The 18,918-nt window shown below is 37.9% G+C and overlaps 1 protein-coding gene across 1 annotated transcript; it reads left to right on the top strand.

The window, feature by feature from the left end:
* Nucleotides 1-3,010: 3,010 nt before the first annotated feature.
* Nucleotides 3,011-17,657, top strand: TNKS2 (tankyrase, TRF1-interacting ankyrin-related ADP-ribose polymerase 2; the record flags this gene model as incomplete). Its single annotated transcript, XM_009874791.1, has 18 exons — nucleotides 3,011-3,284; nucleotides 4,243-4,338; nucleotides 4,646-4,682; nucleotides 4,976-5,051; nucleotides 6,338-6,432; nucleotides 7,577-7,643; nucleotides 10,005-10,191; nucleotides 11,126-11,247; nucleotides 11,751-11,842; nucleotides 11,932-12,010; nucleotides 12,806-12,977; nucleotides 13,664-13,743; nucleotides 14,169-14,314; nucleotides 14,714-14,879; nucleotides 15,164-15,383; nucleotides 15,800-15,909; nucleotides 16,593-16,781; nucleotides 17,399-17,657. Coding segments are annotated over 18 exons (2,467 nt in total), but the record flags the coding sequence as incomplete, so codon positions are not given.
* Between the last annotated feature and the right edge of the window lie 1,261 nt (nucleotides 17,658-18,918).

Genomic DNA, 18,918 nt, shown 5'->3' with positions numbered 1-18,918 from the left:
GATTAATATTCAAAATTTATCATCTAAAAGTTTGTAACTTTTCAGGGAACAAGCATAGTGAAGTAGTCAGCTGTCATAGACTGTAAAATAGTGTCAGCTGGAGGCCCTGAGTAGCATTTCTACTTTGTAATGAGAAATAAAGTGTTTGTGATGATGAGACAGCTAACTTGCACAGCTGCAAGCTGTGATACCATTTAGTTGATCTTTTGGTAGAAGCTCAGAAGCCCCCCAAAAAGCAAAATCACCCCTTAAAAAAAAAAAAGGCATTGAAATAAGTTTTGCAGCAGTGGTCTAATGGCAGAAGGAAACTGTTACAGTAGCTATTGGCTCCCTTCTCTGTGTCAGCGAAGGCTGTCCCGAATTACCACTCATAGTGAAAATGAGGGAGATAGCATTGGCCAGAGTTTGGCCACCTCTGTACATGTACATCCTTTAGAAAATAACAAGAAAATACTTCTCTTTACACACACGGTGCCCTCTTGTACAGATGCTTCCTGGAAGAATCCCTGCCATGTGCTCAGTGCTGAAGTTACAAAAATTGGTGTGATGCAAATGAGCCTGTCTCAACATTAAGATAACAATGGGTAGTTTGGGGTTGCTATACTTGGGGTGTTTTCTGAAAGGATGCAGGCTTTGTACAGGGAGAAGCAATGGCTGCTTGTGAGCCATATCTCTTTGACCCTACCTACTAAACAGGACATCCGGGTGAATTCTCTATGCCTATAATGAGGTTTATTACAGCTGATTTTCAGTTATGGTATTGATTCCTGCCAAAGTTGGCATTTTGCATTCAAAAACTTGGCTATATGTCAAAAGCTTTGAGTTTTTTAATGCCTTCTGTACAAGAATAAGTGATGTTTAGCTACCAGATGTGGAACTTCTGGACAGTGAATTTGATCAGAGGTTTTCCTAACGTAACTAAAGCAGTTCTGTAAAACAGTTTTTGGTAACTGAAAGATTACCACGCAGTCTGTCATCAAATAACCAGCTTTGATGATGTATTCACGGGACTCAGGCACTTGTGCAAAGTCTCATCAGAGCAGATTGTTGAAGAATTTAGCAAATTTTAAGTATAGATTCAAACTAGAAGCAGAATTTTTTAAAATTTTGATGAGAAAAATATCAGGAGAACATGTTTAAGAAAAATATAGTATCTAGGTATGAAAGCTATATTTATTTAAGAATGAGAAATATGTTTTGTGTAACTTGCTCATGTAGCCATATTGACTATGTAGTATCTGCTCTGTAGGTACTGATTTTTTTTTTTTTTAAGCAGAAATTTGCATGCATGTGCAGTGAATATAACTTACTGTGCCTGTGCAGATAATTTTCTTTTTTTTCCATGGACGATACATCTGATCCAGTTCTCAACTCTAGTGTACTGAGCTCCAGTTCTCTGTTAGGACAGTCAATGTGCCTTCTTTTAGTTATAAGACACGTAACTGTTGAGACGCAAAAGTGAATTTGCTGTACAGTGTGCGAGTCTGTCAAAGTCCTCTCAAGCTGACATTTGTATTCTTAATGATGTATTTTGAAGAATTGAAGCACATCACCGGTATTGTCCTGTGACTATTACTTGAAAATACCTTAGAGTTAATTCTGGGATTAGAGTTTCACATAAAATTATTTTTATAATAACAAGAATTCACTAAAACTGAAAAGCTCAGTTGTAGCTAATTTAATGCTGACATTTCTCATGTGCTTTTGTGACTTTGTCACTGAAATGCTGTATAGTTCTTGGGAATAAACATCATTTCTAGGTTATGGTTGCAGGAACTTATAGCTCTCTACTGACATTTTGTGGATAATGTGTAATGAAGTTTAAATTTTCTATTAAAAAAACCCCAGTGGTTTACACAGGTTATTTCCCAGAAGGTACTTGGGACGAGTCTGATACATACCAATATGGCTTGTACCTTCCCTAATAATCCCTGAGACCCAAAAAGACCTTCATGAAACCTTTGAGTGATTTCTGTAGGCGTTGGCCTTTGAGATGTAACCAGATAGATGTCATGGCTGCAAGCAGAAGTCTGAAGTGATTCTGGCCTCTTGTGAAGATATTAGAGTGATGTCCTGTTTTCTGTGCTGTCATATAAATGTGCAAGGTACAGCTGAAATTAAATAGTAGTAGCTATGGAGTTGACTTATAAGAGCAATTACGTTTCTAGGCCCAAATGTACAAGTGGGCATATTTTTTCATATCTACTAACTTTTGAATGACAGGTATGTTAAAAAAAAAAAAAAAGAATGCCTCAGAATGTATGAGAGCATTTTTGTGCTTCAGTCTTGATGAAATATTTATAACCATTTCAGACATCGCTGAAAACAGACATTGTGAATATCTTTAAATTATGGTTATGCGTACTCTCATGCTAAATTTCTTCCACAGAGAATGGTCTTGAGTAAACTTCATATGTCCCTAAGGCTTTTCTTAAGTGATCATTTCAAAGATGAGAACTGTGTGTACCTTGTATTAATTATTCCTTAAAAACCAAATAGCCATGCTTCTAGTTTTAACCTGAGAGCAGTGCTGTGTACTTGCTTTTTTAAAAAAAAATAGACAATGTGTTTCTGTAAAATACTTTTCATGTTGTATGAATCTTTTCTTAAAAGCTTAGAATATAAATTGTACGTGTGTTGGCTTGTAGCCAGTTCCATTCTTATTGATCCCAAGGCACATCTATTGGTGTGGGTTAGCAGAGTATCATACAAAATATTATTTTTATTAATAGCTATATGAAATGTCCAAAAGGGGGTTTGTTGTTGATGCTTTGTTCTTTTTGTTATGTTTTCAAGAAGCTGTTGACTCTTGGGAGCCCTATCAAGATATTGGTTGTTGCAGTAGCCTTGAATATTATTTTTCTACTTATTTTAATCTTAATTTTCAGGGGGTTCAAAAATAGCCTTAGTTTATAAATAATCCTTTGGTGAAGAGTGCCAGTTGTGATTGTTATTTAAAGTGGTTACTGTTATTTAAGTTTGTTGTTTTGATTTGTGTTTGTGGGACAAGGAATTCTCTTACCCCACCCTGACACCTTTCGTCCCTTTATCTCTTCCAGGTTTCGGTCGGAAGGATGTAGTTGAATATTTGCTTCAAAGTGGTGCCAATGTCCATGCACGAGATGATGGAGGCCTTATTCCTCTTCATAACGCTTGCTCTTTTGGTCATGCTGAAGTTGTCAATCTTCTCTTACGGCATGGTGCAGATCCTAACGCTCGGGATAATTGGAATTACACTCCCCTTCATGAAGCTGCCATTAAGGGCAAGACAGATGTCTGCATTGGTAATTTCCTCCCACTCTTCCTGTGACTGACTCATTTCTTTTCCCTGTGAAAAATCAGAAAACCGTTAGAGACCATTTTTACCCTATGAAGCTCTGGCTGGTATAAGGATTGAAACTAAAATTTTTTCATAAACTTAAATTAAGATGCCGTTTTTATAAGAAACAAGTTTTTAGGTCTGTTTTTGGTAATTGCCCAAGTGTAAAGGTTCACGTAGACATCATGGGGAAAGAGCTCTAAGGTGATGAGGTGGAGCTAGATTCTCTTTGGCTTCAGCCTAGACTCATGCTTTCTTCTGCTGCAACTCACAGTGCAGCGGGAAGAGCAAAACTGGGTTTAGGAATGGAGTCGTTCTGTCTGTGTGTAGCAGCCATGTAAAATTAGTTATGGACAGGAGCTAAACTTCAGCTCTATTGGCCACTTGCTTTGCCTGCAAAGTTCTTAAGAGCTAGAGAAAGGTAGAAAGTTACATACGTGGTCAAGAAATTAATTTATTGATTGTGTGACTTGCTCTCATTTACTTCATTAAGGAGCACATCTGAAGAGTTGTTTATGTAACAGTGCTGTTTGGCCCCAGTGTAAGTGCAAGATGCATGGCCTACTACTGCTGCGTACAGTTCAGGGCATAGTGATTTGTGGATTTGAGGCAGCATGCTCTGGACCTGGTGGGAGGTAGCTACTAATTTTTGTCTGGGCCTGGTGGGGGGTAGCGACTAAATTTTTTGCTTTTTTCCCTTTTTTTTTTTTTTTTTTATCTCCATAAAATATGTGTAGGCATGTTTCAGTAATAAAACTGGTCATAGAGGACTTTAAGGAATTCCGACATTAGAAGTTTGAGAGAGGAGGTTAGGATCAGTAACTGGATATTTCTTTTGTTGCTTGCAGCTCACAGTAATGATATGTCTCATAAGCGTTGTCTTATAGAATTGTTTTCTTATGGAGAACTTTGGCATTTTGTAGTACTGCTGCAGCATGGTGCCGAACCAACCATCCGGAACACAGATGGAAGAACAGCTTTGGATTTAGCAGACCCATCTGCAAAAGCAGTGCTGACTGGTAAGTGATAATCTTTAGATTACATTATGACTAATAACAATTGAATGAATATAATACAGTATTTTGGTTTTTGTCTTTCTAATATTAGTTTAATTTCTCTCTGTTTTATAGTTCTAAATAGAAATTTCCATATGGCTGTCATTGTCTCTGTATCCTGGGTAAATAGTTTATTGTGCTAGTTCAGTAATGGACTATCAAGTTTTTAGCACTTATGTTCTCTAAAATTTTGCAAGATGAGGATAAGTAGTGAACTTTACATATATAGATATTTATTTAACAGCTAAAGAAACTCCCTCTTGTCTTCCAGGTGAATACAAGAAAGATGAACTCTTAGAAAGTGCCAGGTATGTGTGTTTGGAAGATCTCTGTAATTTAGCTATAGTTTGAGAATTGCATATAATGAATATATATGTCAGCATCTAGATGTTGAGCTTTGACTGTTACCTGGGAATTAAGCTGCACAAGTAGTTTTATAAATGCCTTTTTGGTTTCCCTTTAATGCTGATAGTACAGAAGTGAATGTATTAGTTCAGAATAGATCTGCTGAACATTATAGGAAGGAAAAATATATAAACATAATAGCCTACCAAAAACTGTAATAAAAATATTTCTTCCTGTTTCATATCTTGCTTTTCAGGAGTGGAAATGAAGAAAAGATGATGTCTCTTCTTACGCCATTAAATGTTAACTGTCATGCAAGTGATGGCAGAAAGGTATTTTTGTTTAAAACATGATTTAAAATTAATTCACTCGTACATGTTTCACAGTTATTGTTTGATGATAATTTAAGAATGTTAAGTGTAGAATCTACCTATTCTCTATAATATATGGGGGAAATAAGATTGTATCTCTATAGCAGCCAGCTGATTTTTGTTTTTTAAACCTTTGAAGGACTACATAGGTATTTTCATCAAGGAGCAGTAAACAAACACCTTTTCAATTGCAACTTCTGCTTGACCTTCATATCTGCAATGATGAAGAAGGAGGGCCTTTTCATAGATTCTTGAGCGCTGTCAGAGAGATACACGCAGGCCCCTTATTTACCACTCCCTAGGCAAGGTATCGCTGCTGTTTCAGGAACATGCTATTCATCGCTATGAGTATTGGTGAAGAATTATGTGAAAAAAATCCTGATAGTCTCTGGGGTTGAGCCCTTAGCCTAGCAAAGGTCCAGATTATTGAATATCCTTTTTAGCATCGTTGCTGTTCCCGTTAAGTATGTGTACTTGTTCACTTGAGTTTTATTTAACTGAGTTTCCCTGTTTAAGGCTTTGTGGTAAGATACTGGAATCTCAAAAACACCTATGCATGTCTATTTATTTTTTCATCTTTTAGTTATGAGACTCATCCTCTAGGAACTGTGCAGACCCAGTTCAGTTGATGAGTTAGTAAATAAAGAGGATAAGTTTTCCCTTCACTAATTTGTTGCTCTGGCCCTTGTTGCTGCTGATGGGTATGCTAGAAAAGATCGTAGAGCAGTTATCCAGCTGCTCTGTGGAGGGTGAGAATTCAGAAAGAAAGCTTAAGTTTCCACCACAACCCACTAACATCCTGCACTCCCAGATGTCGATAACAATCTCAGTTGATAATTTCCAAACTTAATCTATTGAATGGCAGGGAGACCTCTTTGTAACTTAGCAGCTGTTGTTTCTAATGGCTGTTTTATTTCCCCTTTCACCAGGGATGTAATTTGTCCCAGTAAAGTATTTATAGCTATGGTAGACTATAGCACTCAAAAAACCTTTAAGAGGGCCTGTGTTGCTAGAATGTATTAGTGATGGAATAAATTCAGAAATTGTTTTTATGATGACTCAGAGCAGTCAGTAAATATTTAACATAGTTGTCAAATGCCTGATTGAAGCCCTGTGGGGTTTTTGATGTTGCAAGTATTTTAATGATTTCAGTAATTAGTACTGTTAGCAAGTTTTGAAAAAATAAGATCAACCAGATCAACCTGTGATTTTGTGTTACTGATTACTTCTATGTTTTCTCATTTCAGTCTACTCCTTTACATTTAGCAGCTGGGTATAACCGTGTAAAAATAGTCCAGCTCTTACTGCAACATGGGGCTGATGTACATGCTAAGGATAAAGGGTAGGTTCATTTTTTCTTTCTTAGGAGTAAATAGAATTTGTTAAAAAAATAGATGAAGTATACTATTTTAACGATGAAGAATTTCTAACTTGAGAGCATTATACCATTTAACCTTTCTGTTATGACAAAAATGCAAAGGCTGTAGGCTTAAGACTTGTGAATCAGTAGGATTCAAATTCAGCTGACCATAGAACATGCTGCTTTGTTCAGTAAAACACGTTCATGTACCACTGTGAGGTCAGCAAATGTTTCAATGATTGAATCAATCATCCTTTTCTTACTACTTTTAAGTTTCTACACTTCTTTTTGCAAAGAATGTGATAAAAATTGAACATCTGTTTCCTAGAGATTTTATTTGGACTGCATTTTCAGGCATTTAGTTGTTATGTCAGGAAATGCAGTGATATGTAGACATGCTAAGTTTATTTAGTTACATAATATAATGAAAAACCTGTTTTTAAAAAATGTGTATTAAAGATTATGGAGAGCAAACTTTTACTACTCCTTTTTCAAAGGGTCACTTCACAGCTGCAGCAAATAGCTGCCTGATGAGACAGCTTTAATTGTCCCCTTGGTGTTAGAATTCACTTCTGTAATTTCTTCCTTTTCAGCCCACAGTAAAAGAATTCACATTGGGCAGTTTCTCACCTGTTCATAAGACCACTCAGTTTGAGTGAATATGAAGCTGGCTTTGAAACCTCTGTAGCCCTGCTGTTACTGTAGAATATTGCACAGTTACTTAAACATTACCTGCTAAGACTTCTTTAGCTTGTAAGGGAGAAGATAAATCTTACAGCAATGTTCTCTTGAAAAAGAAAATAATTACTGTCACTCCTGAATTTCCCCTGCAGATAGTTCTTCCTGCTTAGGGTCCAAGTCTGAGTGGAACTATTTCATTTACAGTAAGACAGTGCAATTAATTTCTTATCTTCTGATTATTTTAACTATTTATTGTTCTCAAAAATGCTGATGGGATTTTATGACTTCTCCAGCTTGTTTCCCTTCACTTTCATTTGAACGTCTCTGATACTATTTTTGTAAAATGCTCAAGGTGTAGCATAGTACTAATTGCAGTGTTATAGATGAATTTGTAATTGAAATATGCGTACAAGGTAATTGTCTTCTCCCTTTCTCTCCTATGTAGAGATTTGGTGCCACTTCACAATGCCTGCTCCTATGGTCATTATGAAGTAACAGAGCTTCTAGTAAAGGTTGGTCTTTGAGAGGTTATATTGCATATTATTAAGTAAGAACAGCTTATAATGGACTAATGCAAGTTGCATCTTTTTTTTTTATTTTGTACTTAGATTTACAAAACTTAAAGAATGATAAATTGCTTTTACTGTAGGTGTTGGTGATCATTAAGCTGGAGCTAGAGAATCTTCTGCTTGCAAGGAAGCTTTATCTTTATAAATGTGCTTTCTGCTTTTAACCATCTCTGCTCCAAAGTTGAATGTTTCTGTACCACTAAGTAAGTCCTTATCTCAACCTTCCCACTCTTGCTCCCCTAAAAAAACAACAACAAAAAAAACCCCAAACTGAGCAATATTTTGAGTTTGGCAATAGAAGACTATTTCAGAAGAAAATATTGAGAGGTTTTTTAAAAGATTACTGGTAAAGATAGTAAATGTTTTAAAATTAAAGTGTAATCAGTCGCTTGAGGGAGTGAACTGTACAACATCGGTTCTGACCCTGAACTGTAGCTTTCAGCCAAAAGAAAAATTTTTGTAACATAAGTGAACTCTCAGAACTGAAGTGATTTATCTGGATTATGTTAATCTTGAAGATAATGTATCATGCACGTTAAATTAGTGGCTTGAAGAAGTGACCTGCAAAAATCTGTGAGTGTTGCCCACCAACGGACTTTTGAACTGTGCCCATTCTCAGCTGCTACAGCAAATCATGATTATTATAACAGCTGGGGGTATTCTATTAGACAACTCCAGATGTTCGGATGCTGTTGTTCTGTCCTGTATGTCTCAGTCCCCAGTAATTCCATATGTGTTTTTATTTGTTTAGTGAAAGTGAAGTAAAGTTATCTAAATAGGCATAGACCTAGACAGGCTGGAGAGTTGGGCAGGGAGAAATGTTATGAAATACAACAAGAGCAAGTGTAGAGTCTGGGAAAGAACAAGCCAAGTACCAGTATAGGCTGGGGACTGACCTGTTGGAGAGCAGCGTTGGGGAAAGGGACCTGGGGGTCCTGGTGGACAGCAGGATGACCATGAGCCAGCAATGTGCCCTCGTGGCCAAGAAGGCCAATGGCATCCTGGGGTGTGTTAGAAGGGGGGTGGCCAGTAGGTCACGAGAGGTCCTCCTCCCCCTCTACTCTACCCTGGTGAGGCCACATCTGAAATACTGTGTTCATGTCTGGGCCCCTCAGCTCAAGAGAGACAGGAAACTGCTGGAGAGAGTCCAGCACAGAGCCACAGAGATGATGAAGGGTGTGGAATATCTCCCTTATGAGGAGAGGCTGAAGGAGCTGGGTCTCTTTAGCTTGGAGAAGAGGAGGCCGAGGCGTGACCTCATTAATGTTTATAAATATGTCAAGGGGGAGTGTCAGGAGGGTGGAGCCAGGTTCTTCCGAATGATGTCGAATGACAGTACAAGGGGCAGCGGATATGAGCTGGAGCATAGGAGATTCCACAAAAACATTAGGAAAAACTTTCTCACTGCGGGGGTGACAGAGCACTGGCACAGGCTGCCCAGGGAGGTTTTGGAGTCTCCTTCTCTGGAGACACTCAAAACCCACCTGTGTGACCTACTCTAGGTGATTCTGCTTTAAGAGGGGGGTGGGACATTATGATTTTTTGAGACCCCTTCCAACCTCTGGCATTCTGTGATTCTGTGATACATTGTAAGTATAAGTGTATATATAAGTAAAGATAAATAGTCAAGATTTATTATTTATTTATTTTTACTTCAGAGGCCAATTGTAAAGTGAATCTTTACAGTTGGGGTACTAGACCAAAAAAACACCACTATGTGTCTTAAGAGTTAAGTTAGAGTTGTATTCCCTGTTGGATTTCTGCTCTAGTGACTCTAAAATAGTGTTTTGTAACTACAGCTTTAACAGGAGCAATGGGAAGAACATGTCCTATCAGACTTGCTTACAGGCAGAACTCAAGGGATATATGGAATGTTACTGGAGAAGAATTACACAGATATTAATCATCCAAGAGTATTACTTGCAGAACTTTAAATGTTTTGAATTTAAGTAAACTTTGAGTGCCTGTCTCTTAGATACCTTAGCATTCATATATTGAAGATGTATTTATCTTAGTGCAACTGTTCACTCTAGACTTTGTAGAGCAATGAACGAGAACTTGTTCAAAGCTGATTTGGAGTATATGAATTAGGCACTCTCTCTGATTTCACCTGTAGCAGAGCTACTGTCCCTATTATATTGATAATCAGTGTCTGGAGAATGTCTTGGATAGAGTTTGCGTACAAGCATTGGTGTGTTGTTTTTTTATTATTTAGCAGTCTACAACATTGAAACCAATGACAGAATTCTTCTTCTAGTGGTCTGGTTTTGATATTGCATCTTTTTTACCCTTTTTCCTTTCAAGCATGGAGCATGTGTGAATGCAATGGATCTGTGGCAGTTCACCCCTCTGCATGAAGCAGCTTCTAAGAACAGAGTGGAAGTATGTTCTCTTTTGTTAAGTTACGGTGCTGACCCAACGCTGTTGAACTGTCACAACAAAAGCACCATTGATTTGGCTCCAACACCCCAATTAAAAGAACGATTAGCATGTGAGTATAAAGTGAGATCAGTTCTACCGTTATAAATTGTACTGTGTACTTAGATTCCCTATACAGTGATCTGCCAGAAATCAGATTTGGGAAATGCTTACGCTTTCCAAGCAATTGTGCAATGTTGGCCAGTACATTTCTCTGTTTATAATTTGAGATTGCTAGATTTTCTGAATGTGGGCATTTAAAATAATTTTACTGTCATTTTTCAAGTCATGTGGATTTGATGGATTTTGTAACTTTTCTTCCCTGAATACATGCTTTCTGTCACTACCTTGCCAGGAAGCTTTCATTTGCCATACTTGCTCCTGTCATTGCATCAAGACTGTTGAAATGCTAATTTTTATTCTCCTGTGTTTTGTTTGAAGAAAACCTGTGACTGGTTAGATTGTTGAGTATATATGAGTATGCCACAATTGCTGAAAGTTCAAAGAAATTGATAAAAGGCGTTGATTTTTGTCCAGCAAACTTAGGGAGTTGAAAAGAATGCCCTCAAAAATCTGTCTTTGAGTGATCAAAAAAATAACTTTCTGGGATATATACAAAAATTGCCAGCAAATACTACGTTAGACTTCATGGTAGCATCTAGAAATACTTTTCCAAAGACAGGTCAGAAGTAGGGATTTATGTAGACTTGAATTGGCGTGCATGCGACGAGTGGAACCTAGAACTGTTGTGAGTGAAATAGGTCTTGTTCAGCCAGTTTGGATGTCTCTGGCTTTGGTTTGGAAACAAAAGCACATTCCTGTAGTGTATTGACTTAGCTAAAATGTGTTGTCAAGTGATGTAAAAGCTTAAGTCTGAGTTGGAAATGTCTGCACCATGGTCTGCTGAATAAAATGAAAATTTTTATTTAACTGAAATGAACAATCCTCTTGATCCTTCTTGGGTTAAGGAGTGTAACCTTCTTGTATGTGTTCATTGCTTTTTAAAGATGAATTCAAAGGTCACTCACTGCTACAGGCTGCAAGAGAATCAGATGTGGCTCGTATCAAAAAACATCTTTCTTTGGAGACAGTGAACTTCAAGCATCCTCAAACACATGAGACAGCATTGGTAATATCTCAGGATTTATTAATTACTTTGCGTATATTCTGGCTCACCTAAACATACGGTAATAGTTTCCAACTAAAAATTTCAGTGTCTAACATTGTAATTCAGACCAACTGGATTATCCAGTGTCTGGTTAAACAAGTGATATCAATTAATACTTGTTCTTAAGGTTGATGTTAAGACTAATCTAAATTGTCGGTATAATTCAGGTTGTCTAAATGACTGGTTTTTGCAGAATAGTCTAGTTTTAAGCAAGCTACATATGTTTGTTTGTAAAGCTTGAAGGTTTGCAGCAACTGTTGCAAAGAGAAGTCTGGAGAATACTGGAGTAAATCCAAAAGCCCGTGTGGAATCTCCCAAATTAATAAGCTTCTGCGTATTTTGGGTTTGTTTTTTTTAACGTTGACTTTGTGTACAATTAGCTCTTAACTGCTAGCTGACCACCAAGCAGTAAAACTAGGGTATTGCTAGCTGGTTGTTAATGCTACAGTTTTTAATGTTCTCAGCATTGTGCTGCTGCATCTCCATATCCTAAGAGAAAACAAGTGTGTGAACTGCTGCTGAGGAAAGGAGCCAACATCAATGAAAAAACAAAAGAGTGAGTTGTTACAAATGAATACTGTTCTAAGTGTTTAGAACATCTTGCAAAATACATGTTGATTTTTTTTTTGTCATTTTTTTTTTAAGCTTCTTGACTCCTCTGCATGTGGCATCAGAGAAGGCTCATAATGATGTTGTTGAAGTAGTTGTGAAACATGAAGCTAAGGTATGCGTTGCTATTAATGATGTTGGTTGTGGGGTTTTTTTGTTGAGGTTTGCCTGCTAGGGAGGTTTTCATACCATGAGATCGGAGAGCTGACTAGTCAGACTTTTCTGAAATAATTCCTCTTGGGTAGGTTTATACACTTAAGACGTAGACCGTCAGTACAGCCCTGTACATCAATGCATCATTGTTAGTTTGATCCTATTTTATAAGAAATGCAGATGTAGTGTTTTTTTTTTACTAATAAGTGTAAGTTTGTAGAGTGTCTTATTCAGTGCTTCATTGTCCAGCAGTAGTCATGAGATGCTTAAGGAAGAAAAAGTAGGGGATGTAAAGGAACAATGAGAAGCTAGACTGAACTGTACAACAGTAGGGAATGCGAGTAATCTTTGGGTGCAGAGTTTTAAGTTGTTAAATGCATCTTCACTGAAACATGTAGAAAGTTCTCAATCTGAAAAACCACAATAAGACGATGCAGGTACAAGCTGTTCTGCACAGTTGAGGCTGAGGATTTGTGCTGCTGTGAGTAAAATAATGGCCTGCTTCTGTGTGTGTTAAAATTGCTGTAACGGCTCATTTACACTGGATTATTCACATCCCTCTAAAAGGATACTGTTCTTCAGTATGTGCAGTTACAACTTTATGAACCACTTCTGTTTAAATTTTATCTTTGGGAGTATGCTGAATATGTTCTTTTAATTGCAGTAAGATTAACACTTCCGAAACTCCCAGTCAGCAATGAAAACGGCCTTAATATTAAATTTTGATGATGATATTTTTTGTCTGCATTGTTTTTAGGTTAACGCATTAGATAATCTTGGCCAGACCTCTCTTCACAGAGCAGCACACTGTGGTCACCTTCAGACGTGCAGGTTGCTGTTGAGTTCCGGATGCGATCCTTCTATTGTGTCTCTGCAGGGCTTTACAGCGTTACAAATGGGGACTGAAAGTGTGCAGCAGCTGCTACAAGGTACAACTGATTTATTCAGGATCCACTTCGAAAGTACTGTGGTGCTTCATTCTACTTGCCATGTGAAGTGCTATCAAGTGAACACTGTTACTACACAAAGTCCAAAAAAAAAACCAGCCCTAGGTTGTGCAGTTCTTACTGTGCAGCCCATACACAGGGAGAGTGCCTGCTCTAGGTGTAGTTAACAAAATCACTTACTCTATAGTATTCAGCTATGTAAAGTGTCAGAAATGCTCAGAATGTTTTATGGTATAGCCACCTGGAATAATTTTGGAAAATCCTGGTGTAGGGAGGGGGGAGTAATTGAATTTTGAAAGGAAAAAATGACTGCTTCACATTTCTGAGCAGAGGCAACGGGGTACGTGGATTTTCAAGAGTAAGGCTTGGGCATTATACGCGTAAGCAAGCTTCTTGATGCAGTCTGAAACAAATTCTGAAACAAATGAGAATGTTGAGTTAGTTCCACAGTACTTCAAAAAGTTTAGGAAGCATGTTGCTAACGGCAACTTTACAACACTATTAGAACTCATAGCTACAATTGTAGGTAGTAAGAAAAGACAAAACTTGTCTATAATTGGTTAACTTATTTTTTAAAGGGAGGTCTTTGAAACACTGAAATGATTTCCTGTCTTACATTCCTTCAACTACATACACTTTCCTGTCATGCAACCGTATTTGTTTTGCAGAAGGTATCCCCTTAGGTAACTCTGATGCAGATCGACAGTTGCTTGAGGCTGCAAAGGCTGGAGATGTGGATACTGTAAAGGTAAGCTTAAATCTATCCTAAAAATAAGTAGGAATTATATCCCACACTACAATTTCTCGAAACAAGCAATCCGTCAGTCCTTCACTGACTGCTTTAGAGTTGTGATCCTTGTTCTAAAACTATTGTATTGCATAAGTATTACAGATGACAAAATGTAACCTTCACCACTTCCAAAAGTTAGTCATGTTAAAAGCATAAATAAGAAGTCACAGATGTGGATTTGGGAGGAGAGGGAGTGTTTATTTTTTTTTCCTTGGAGCACATTCTGTGAAGACTAAAAGTTGTATGTAAAAATGAATGAAAAAATAAACATCATTTTTAATGAAAACAGTTTTTCAAAATTAAGTATGTATAACAGCATTTTATGACTAAAGTAAAGGTGCGCCAAGGCTAAATATGTGGTTTTTGTTTGGGGAATTTTACAGAAACTATGTACAGTTCAAAGTGTGAACTGCAGAGATATTGAAGGACGTCAGTCTACACCACTTCATTTTGCAGCTGGATATAACAGGGTATCCGTTGTTGCGTATCTTCTTCAACATGGAGCTGATGTGCATGCAAAAGATAAGGGGTAAATACTTGTGTATTTTTTTGGCAGTTGTAATTGCTGTTATCTGCTAGCTGTTAAGCATCCAATCTTTCTTCAGACATTCGATTTTTTTATTTTCATGAAAAGTTCAGTTAAAGATGTTCAGAATATACACAGAAGCATTTTGCAATGCTTGAGACTAGGACAGCAAGAATTTCTCTGGCCCTATGTTTTTATTTGTCTTCAGTGCCACTATTGATTGCATTTTTACCACTTTGACAGTAGGTATTCCTACTACATTGGACTATTGTGGAAAATTAAAAGAAAGTTTTTGTTATGGTTTGATTCTTGCATGTGCATTGTTTGTTTACGTTTGTATCACTTTGTGGAAAAAGACCCATTTTTTAAAGAGAATTTCACTCTTTTTTCACTTATTTCCAGAGGACTTGTCCCTTTACATAATGCTTGCTCGTACGGTCACTATGAAGTTGCAGAGCTGCTGGTTAAACACGGTGCAGTTGTCAACGTGGCTGACTTGTGGAAATTCACTCCCTTGCATGAAGCTGCAGCAAAAGGAAAATACGAGATTTGCAAACTCCTTTTACAGGTATTACACATGCTGGAGAGAGGTTACTTTCTTTTCTTTCTTGTTCAGTCTGAAACGTGACTGGACTTTGAGAAATTGATTTGTGTTTTGTGATTTCTAAATGATTGTAGTTAAATGTATGTTTTCAGTAAAGGGGATAGCATTAGCATCTTTGTTGTCCTTTCTCAGTAAATGAAAGATTCTCTGAAGGATTTGAGTAGATGTCAGAATATTTGCTCAATAAGCATGAGATGCAACCCGTTTATTCTGTTCATATACTTGCCACCTGTTTTTCACGTGCACAGCATGGAGCTGACCCTACAAAGAAAAACAGAGATGGAAACACTCCTCTGGACCTTGTTAAAGACGGTGATACTGATATTCAGGACCTCCTTAGAGGAGATGCAGCTCTGCTAGATGCCGCAAAGAAAGGTTGTTTGGCCCGAGTGAAAAAGCTGTGTTCACCTGACAATGTCAACTGCCGGGACACGCAAGGGCGGCATTCAACGCCGCTGCATTTAGCAGGTTGGTGTTTTAATTAACTGGTTTGATCAGAGTAACTAGTTACTGTGGCTGAACTTTCCATATCTAAGGAAGTTTAAAGCATAGCCTCAAGCTAGAGGTTTCCATATATTCTCTTTAAAAAAAAAATAAAAATCTGTATTTTATGCATAGTCTTAAATTCCTCTTCTAAACTGTTTAAAGACTTTATTTTCCTGTTCTTTCTAGCCAAATAGGTTCTTTTATAGTTTATTGATAGATGTTCTAAAACCAAATGCTGTTAAATATGGTGAAGCTGTCCTCAGTAATACTCATACACTGTCTTCACTGGGATTGACAACTTAACTTTCAAGTAATTTAAGTGTTTTTCTACCTGTCTACAGCCTGTTGAGGATGGGGTTTTTTTAATATATTTTTTCTGTCCTTTTGTAACTTTCCAGCTGGTTACAACAATTTGGAGGTTGCAGAGTACCTGTTACAGCATGGGGCAGATGTGAATGCACAGGATAAAGGAGGTTTGATTCCTTTGCATAATGCAGCATCTTATGGGGTAAATATTTCAACCTTTCTGAGGCTTTATTTTTTTAAAAACTAAATAAGTACAAGTGATACATTTCACTTGTAGAGCCAATGCTCTAGAGAAGGCTTTTGCCATTGAGTTGTAATGGATTTTATTTGTAAAACACAAAAATAATTTTATTGTAGTCAGCTTGTTGTATAGGTGAAGACTTCTGAATTTGTAGTATTACAATTGCAATTTACAGAATTGAGTTTTAGGAACATGAACATTTAGAAAGCCAGCAGCTTGACAGGTATTTCATAAAATGTATTTCCTTACCTGTGCCAGTTAAACTTTATCAGCAAGATTTCGTTTTCACTTTTTGGCTGATGTCAAGACACTGCTTGTGTGGGCTTCCTGCATCTTTTGTGCTTGGATCAAGCCTTTAATCAAAACAACTGGAGTACTTTCAAACTGGAAATTCAAATTTGGGCTGTTTTACTTCATATTCACCTGATTTGGAATTCTATTGTAATCTGTCCTTTTCTCAGTATGTTAAAGGTGAGGAAGATAGCATTTTGGTTTAATACATTTACTTTTTAATTATGATTTTAAACCCAAAATGTATTAAAAAAAAATCTAAATGAGGATTACAGACAAGTATCAGTAATAGTTCTGAGTTAGTTTAATACACTGTGGTATTTTGGAATTTAACAGGTGTTTTTATTTTCCAGCATGTTGATGTAGCAGCTTTACTTATAAAGTATAATGCCTGCGTGAATGCTACGGACAAATGGGCTTTCACACCTCTGCATGAAGCGGCCCAGAAGGGAAGGACACAGCTTTGTGCCTTGTTACTGGCACATGGGGCTGATCCTACTCTGAAAAACCAAGAAGGACAGACGCCATTAGACCTGGTCACTGTAAGTGATTGGTTCTTGGGAAATCCATACTTACCTGCCATCCTTCTGGGGGGAAAAAACTAATATGGCAATGTCTGCAAAATTTAAAATACTGTGGTTTCTCTGGTGCTTGTACATGCCTGGTATGGAAAGTCAGTAGAGATTTTATAAATCTTCTTTCAATATTTTCTTGCTGAAGACTTCTTATTACAAGGTGGAGTGGAAAAAGACCCAAATGAAAAAACAGAAAGAATTTATGTTTATAATTTCATGCTTTTCATTTGACACAATTTGAGTGATACAAAAATTGTGGCAATAAAGTTTAAGCAAACTTTGAAGTAATGTAAATTTAGGAAACTATCTGGATGTTAAGAAAATGAATACTATGTAACTGTCCTTGAAGTTTTTAGAAATATTGAAGTCTACTTTTGCATTATTACAGTTTGTATTTTTACAATTTGCACATTTTACAGTTTAATGTATGCTGTTGGCCGTTTGTAAACCACATTGTAAAATGCATATTTTTCCAATACTCATGTTTTACTTTTTCGATATACTGAAGGAGACTGGAATAATGATAATGCTTTCTAGGTGAAAATACGTAAAAGTGTTTTAATAAGTTGTTTTCTGCCCTTTAGGCAGATGATGTCAGCGCATTATTGACAGCAGCAATGCCTCCTTCTGCCTTACCGACTTGCTACAAACCTCAGGTTATAAGTGTGTCTGCCGCCGATTCCCTGTCTTCTGTTCCATCCAGTCCATCCAGTCTGTCTGCTGCCAGTAGTCTTGACAACTTGTCTGGTAGTTTTTCTGAACTTCCGTCTGTTGTTGGTACAAACAGTGCAGAGGGAGCTACTGTTCTGGAGAAAAAAGAAGGTGAGCCTTTCTCAGGAATGAGTAACGTTTTCTACCATAGGATAAAAGGAATAACACAACTGAGATTTTTTTCCACACGTGCACACAGTTACTGTGACATATGCAGTATCCCTGTTCCTTTTGATGTTGTTAACAGGAAGAGAAGTCTGAAAGTCTTGTATAAGATTTTAGTACTTACTGCTTACAAAATCTTTAACACATTCATTTTTTACTGCACAGAAGAACAAAAATCATAGAATGGCCTAGATTGGAAGGGACCTTAGAGATCATCTAATCCAACCTCCCTGTCGTGGACGGGGACACCTCTCAACCAGACCAGGTTACTCAGGGCCTCATCCAGCCTGGCCTTGAACACCTCCAGGCAGGGGACATCCACAGCTTCTCTGGGGAGTTTATTCCGGAATCTCGCCATCCTCATACTGAAGATTTTTCTTCCCAAGATCCAATCTAAATCTGCTTTCCTTTAACTTAAATCCGTTTCTAATTGTCCTATCAATGGACACTTTTGTAAAAAGTCCCTCCCCAGCCTTCCTGTAGGTTCCCTTCCAGTATTGGAAGGCAGTTCCCCCGGAGTCTTCTCTTTTCAAGGCTGAACAATCCCAGATCCCTCAGCCTCTCCTCGCAGCAGAGGTGCTCCACCCTCTGGATCATCTTTGTGGCCCTCCTCTGAACTCATTCCAACAGATTTGTGTTCCTCTTATGGTCAGTTGTGTTTTAAAAGAAGTCAAATGATATTTGGCTCCGTACCAAGCATTATTTTACTACAAACTTTATGTAGTTTCTAAGAGGTATCTTAAATCAAATACCTTGAAAAGGTTACTTGTATAACATTTTAAGAGAAAAAAAGAAAAAAAAAAAAAAGAAGAATGAGAGACAATCAACCGCGCTGGGACCGTAATGCCCGCGGGGTAAGACTTGCTCCGAGACCACCGGGGAGAGGTGCCTGATGACAACCCAGGGTCTTCCCCGGCCACCTCCCCAGGCAGCAGCCCCTCTCCGGGCGCTCCGGACCGTGCCCGCCACCCGCCGAAGAACCACCCAGGGTAGAAGCAGAACAGGTCCGGGAACACCTAGAGAACCTGAAGGTGCACAAGTCCATGGGACCTGATGAGATACATCCACGGGTCCTGAAGGAACTGGCGGCTGAAGTTGCTGGGTCACTGGCCATTGTACTTGAGAGGTCCTGGCAGTCTGGTGAGGTTCCCACAGACTGGAAAATGACAAACATAACCCCCATATTTAAAAAAGGGTCCAAGGACAACCCGGGGAACTATAGGCCAGT

Source organism: Apaloderma vittatum, unplaced genomic scaffold (assembly GCF_000703405.1).
Source record: "Apaloderma vittatum isolate BGI_N311 unplaced genomic scaffold, ASM70340v1 scaffold17508, whole genome shotgun sequence".
Lineage (NCBI taxonomy): Eukaryota > Metazoa > Chordata > Aves > Trogoniformes > Trogonidae > Apaloderma > Apaloderma vittatum.
This window is presented reverse-complemented; position numbering and strand designations above follow the sequence as displayed.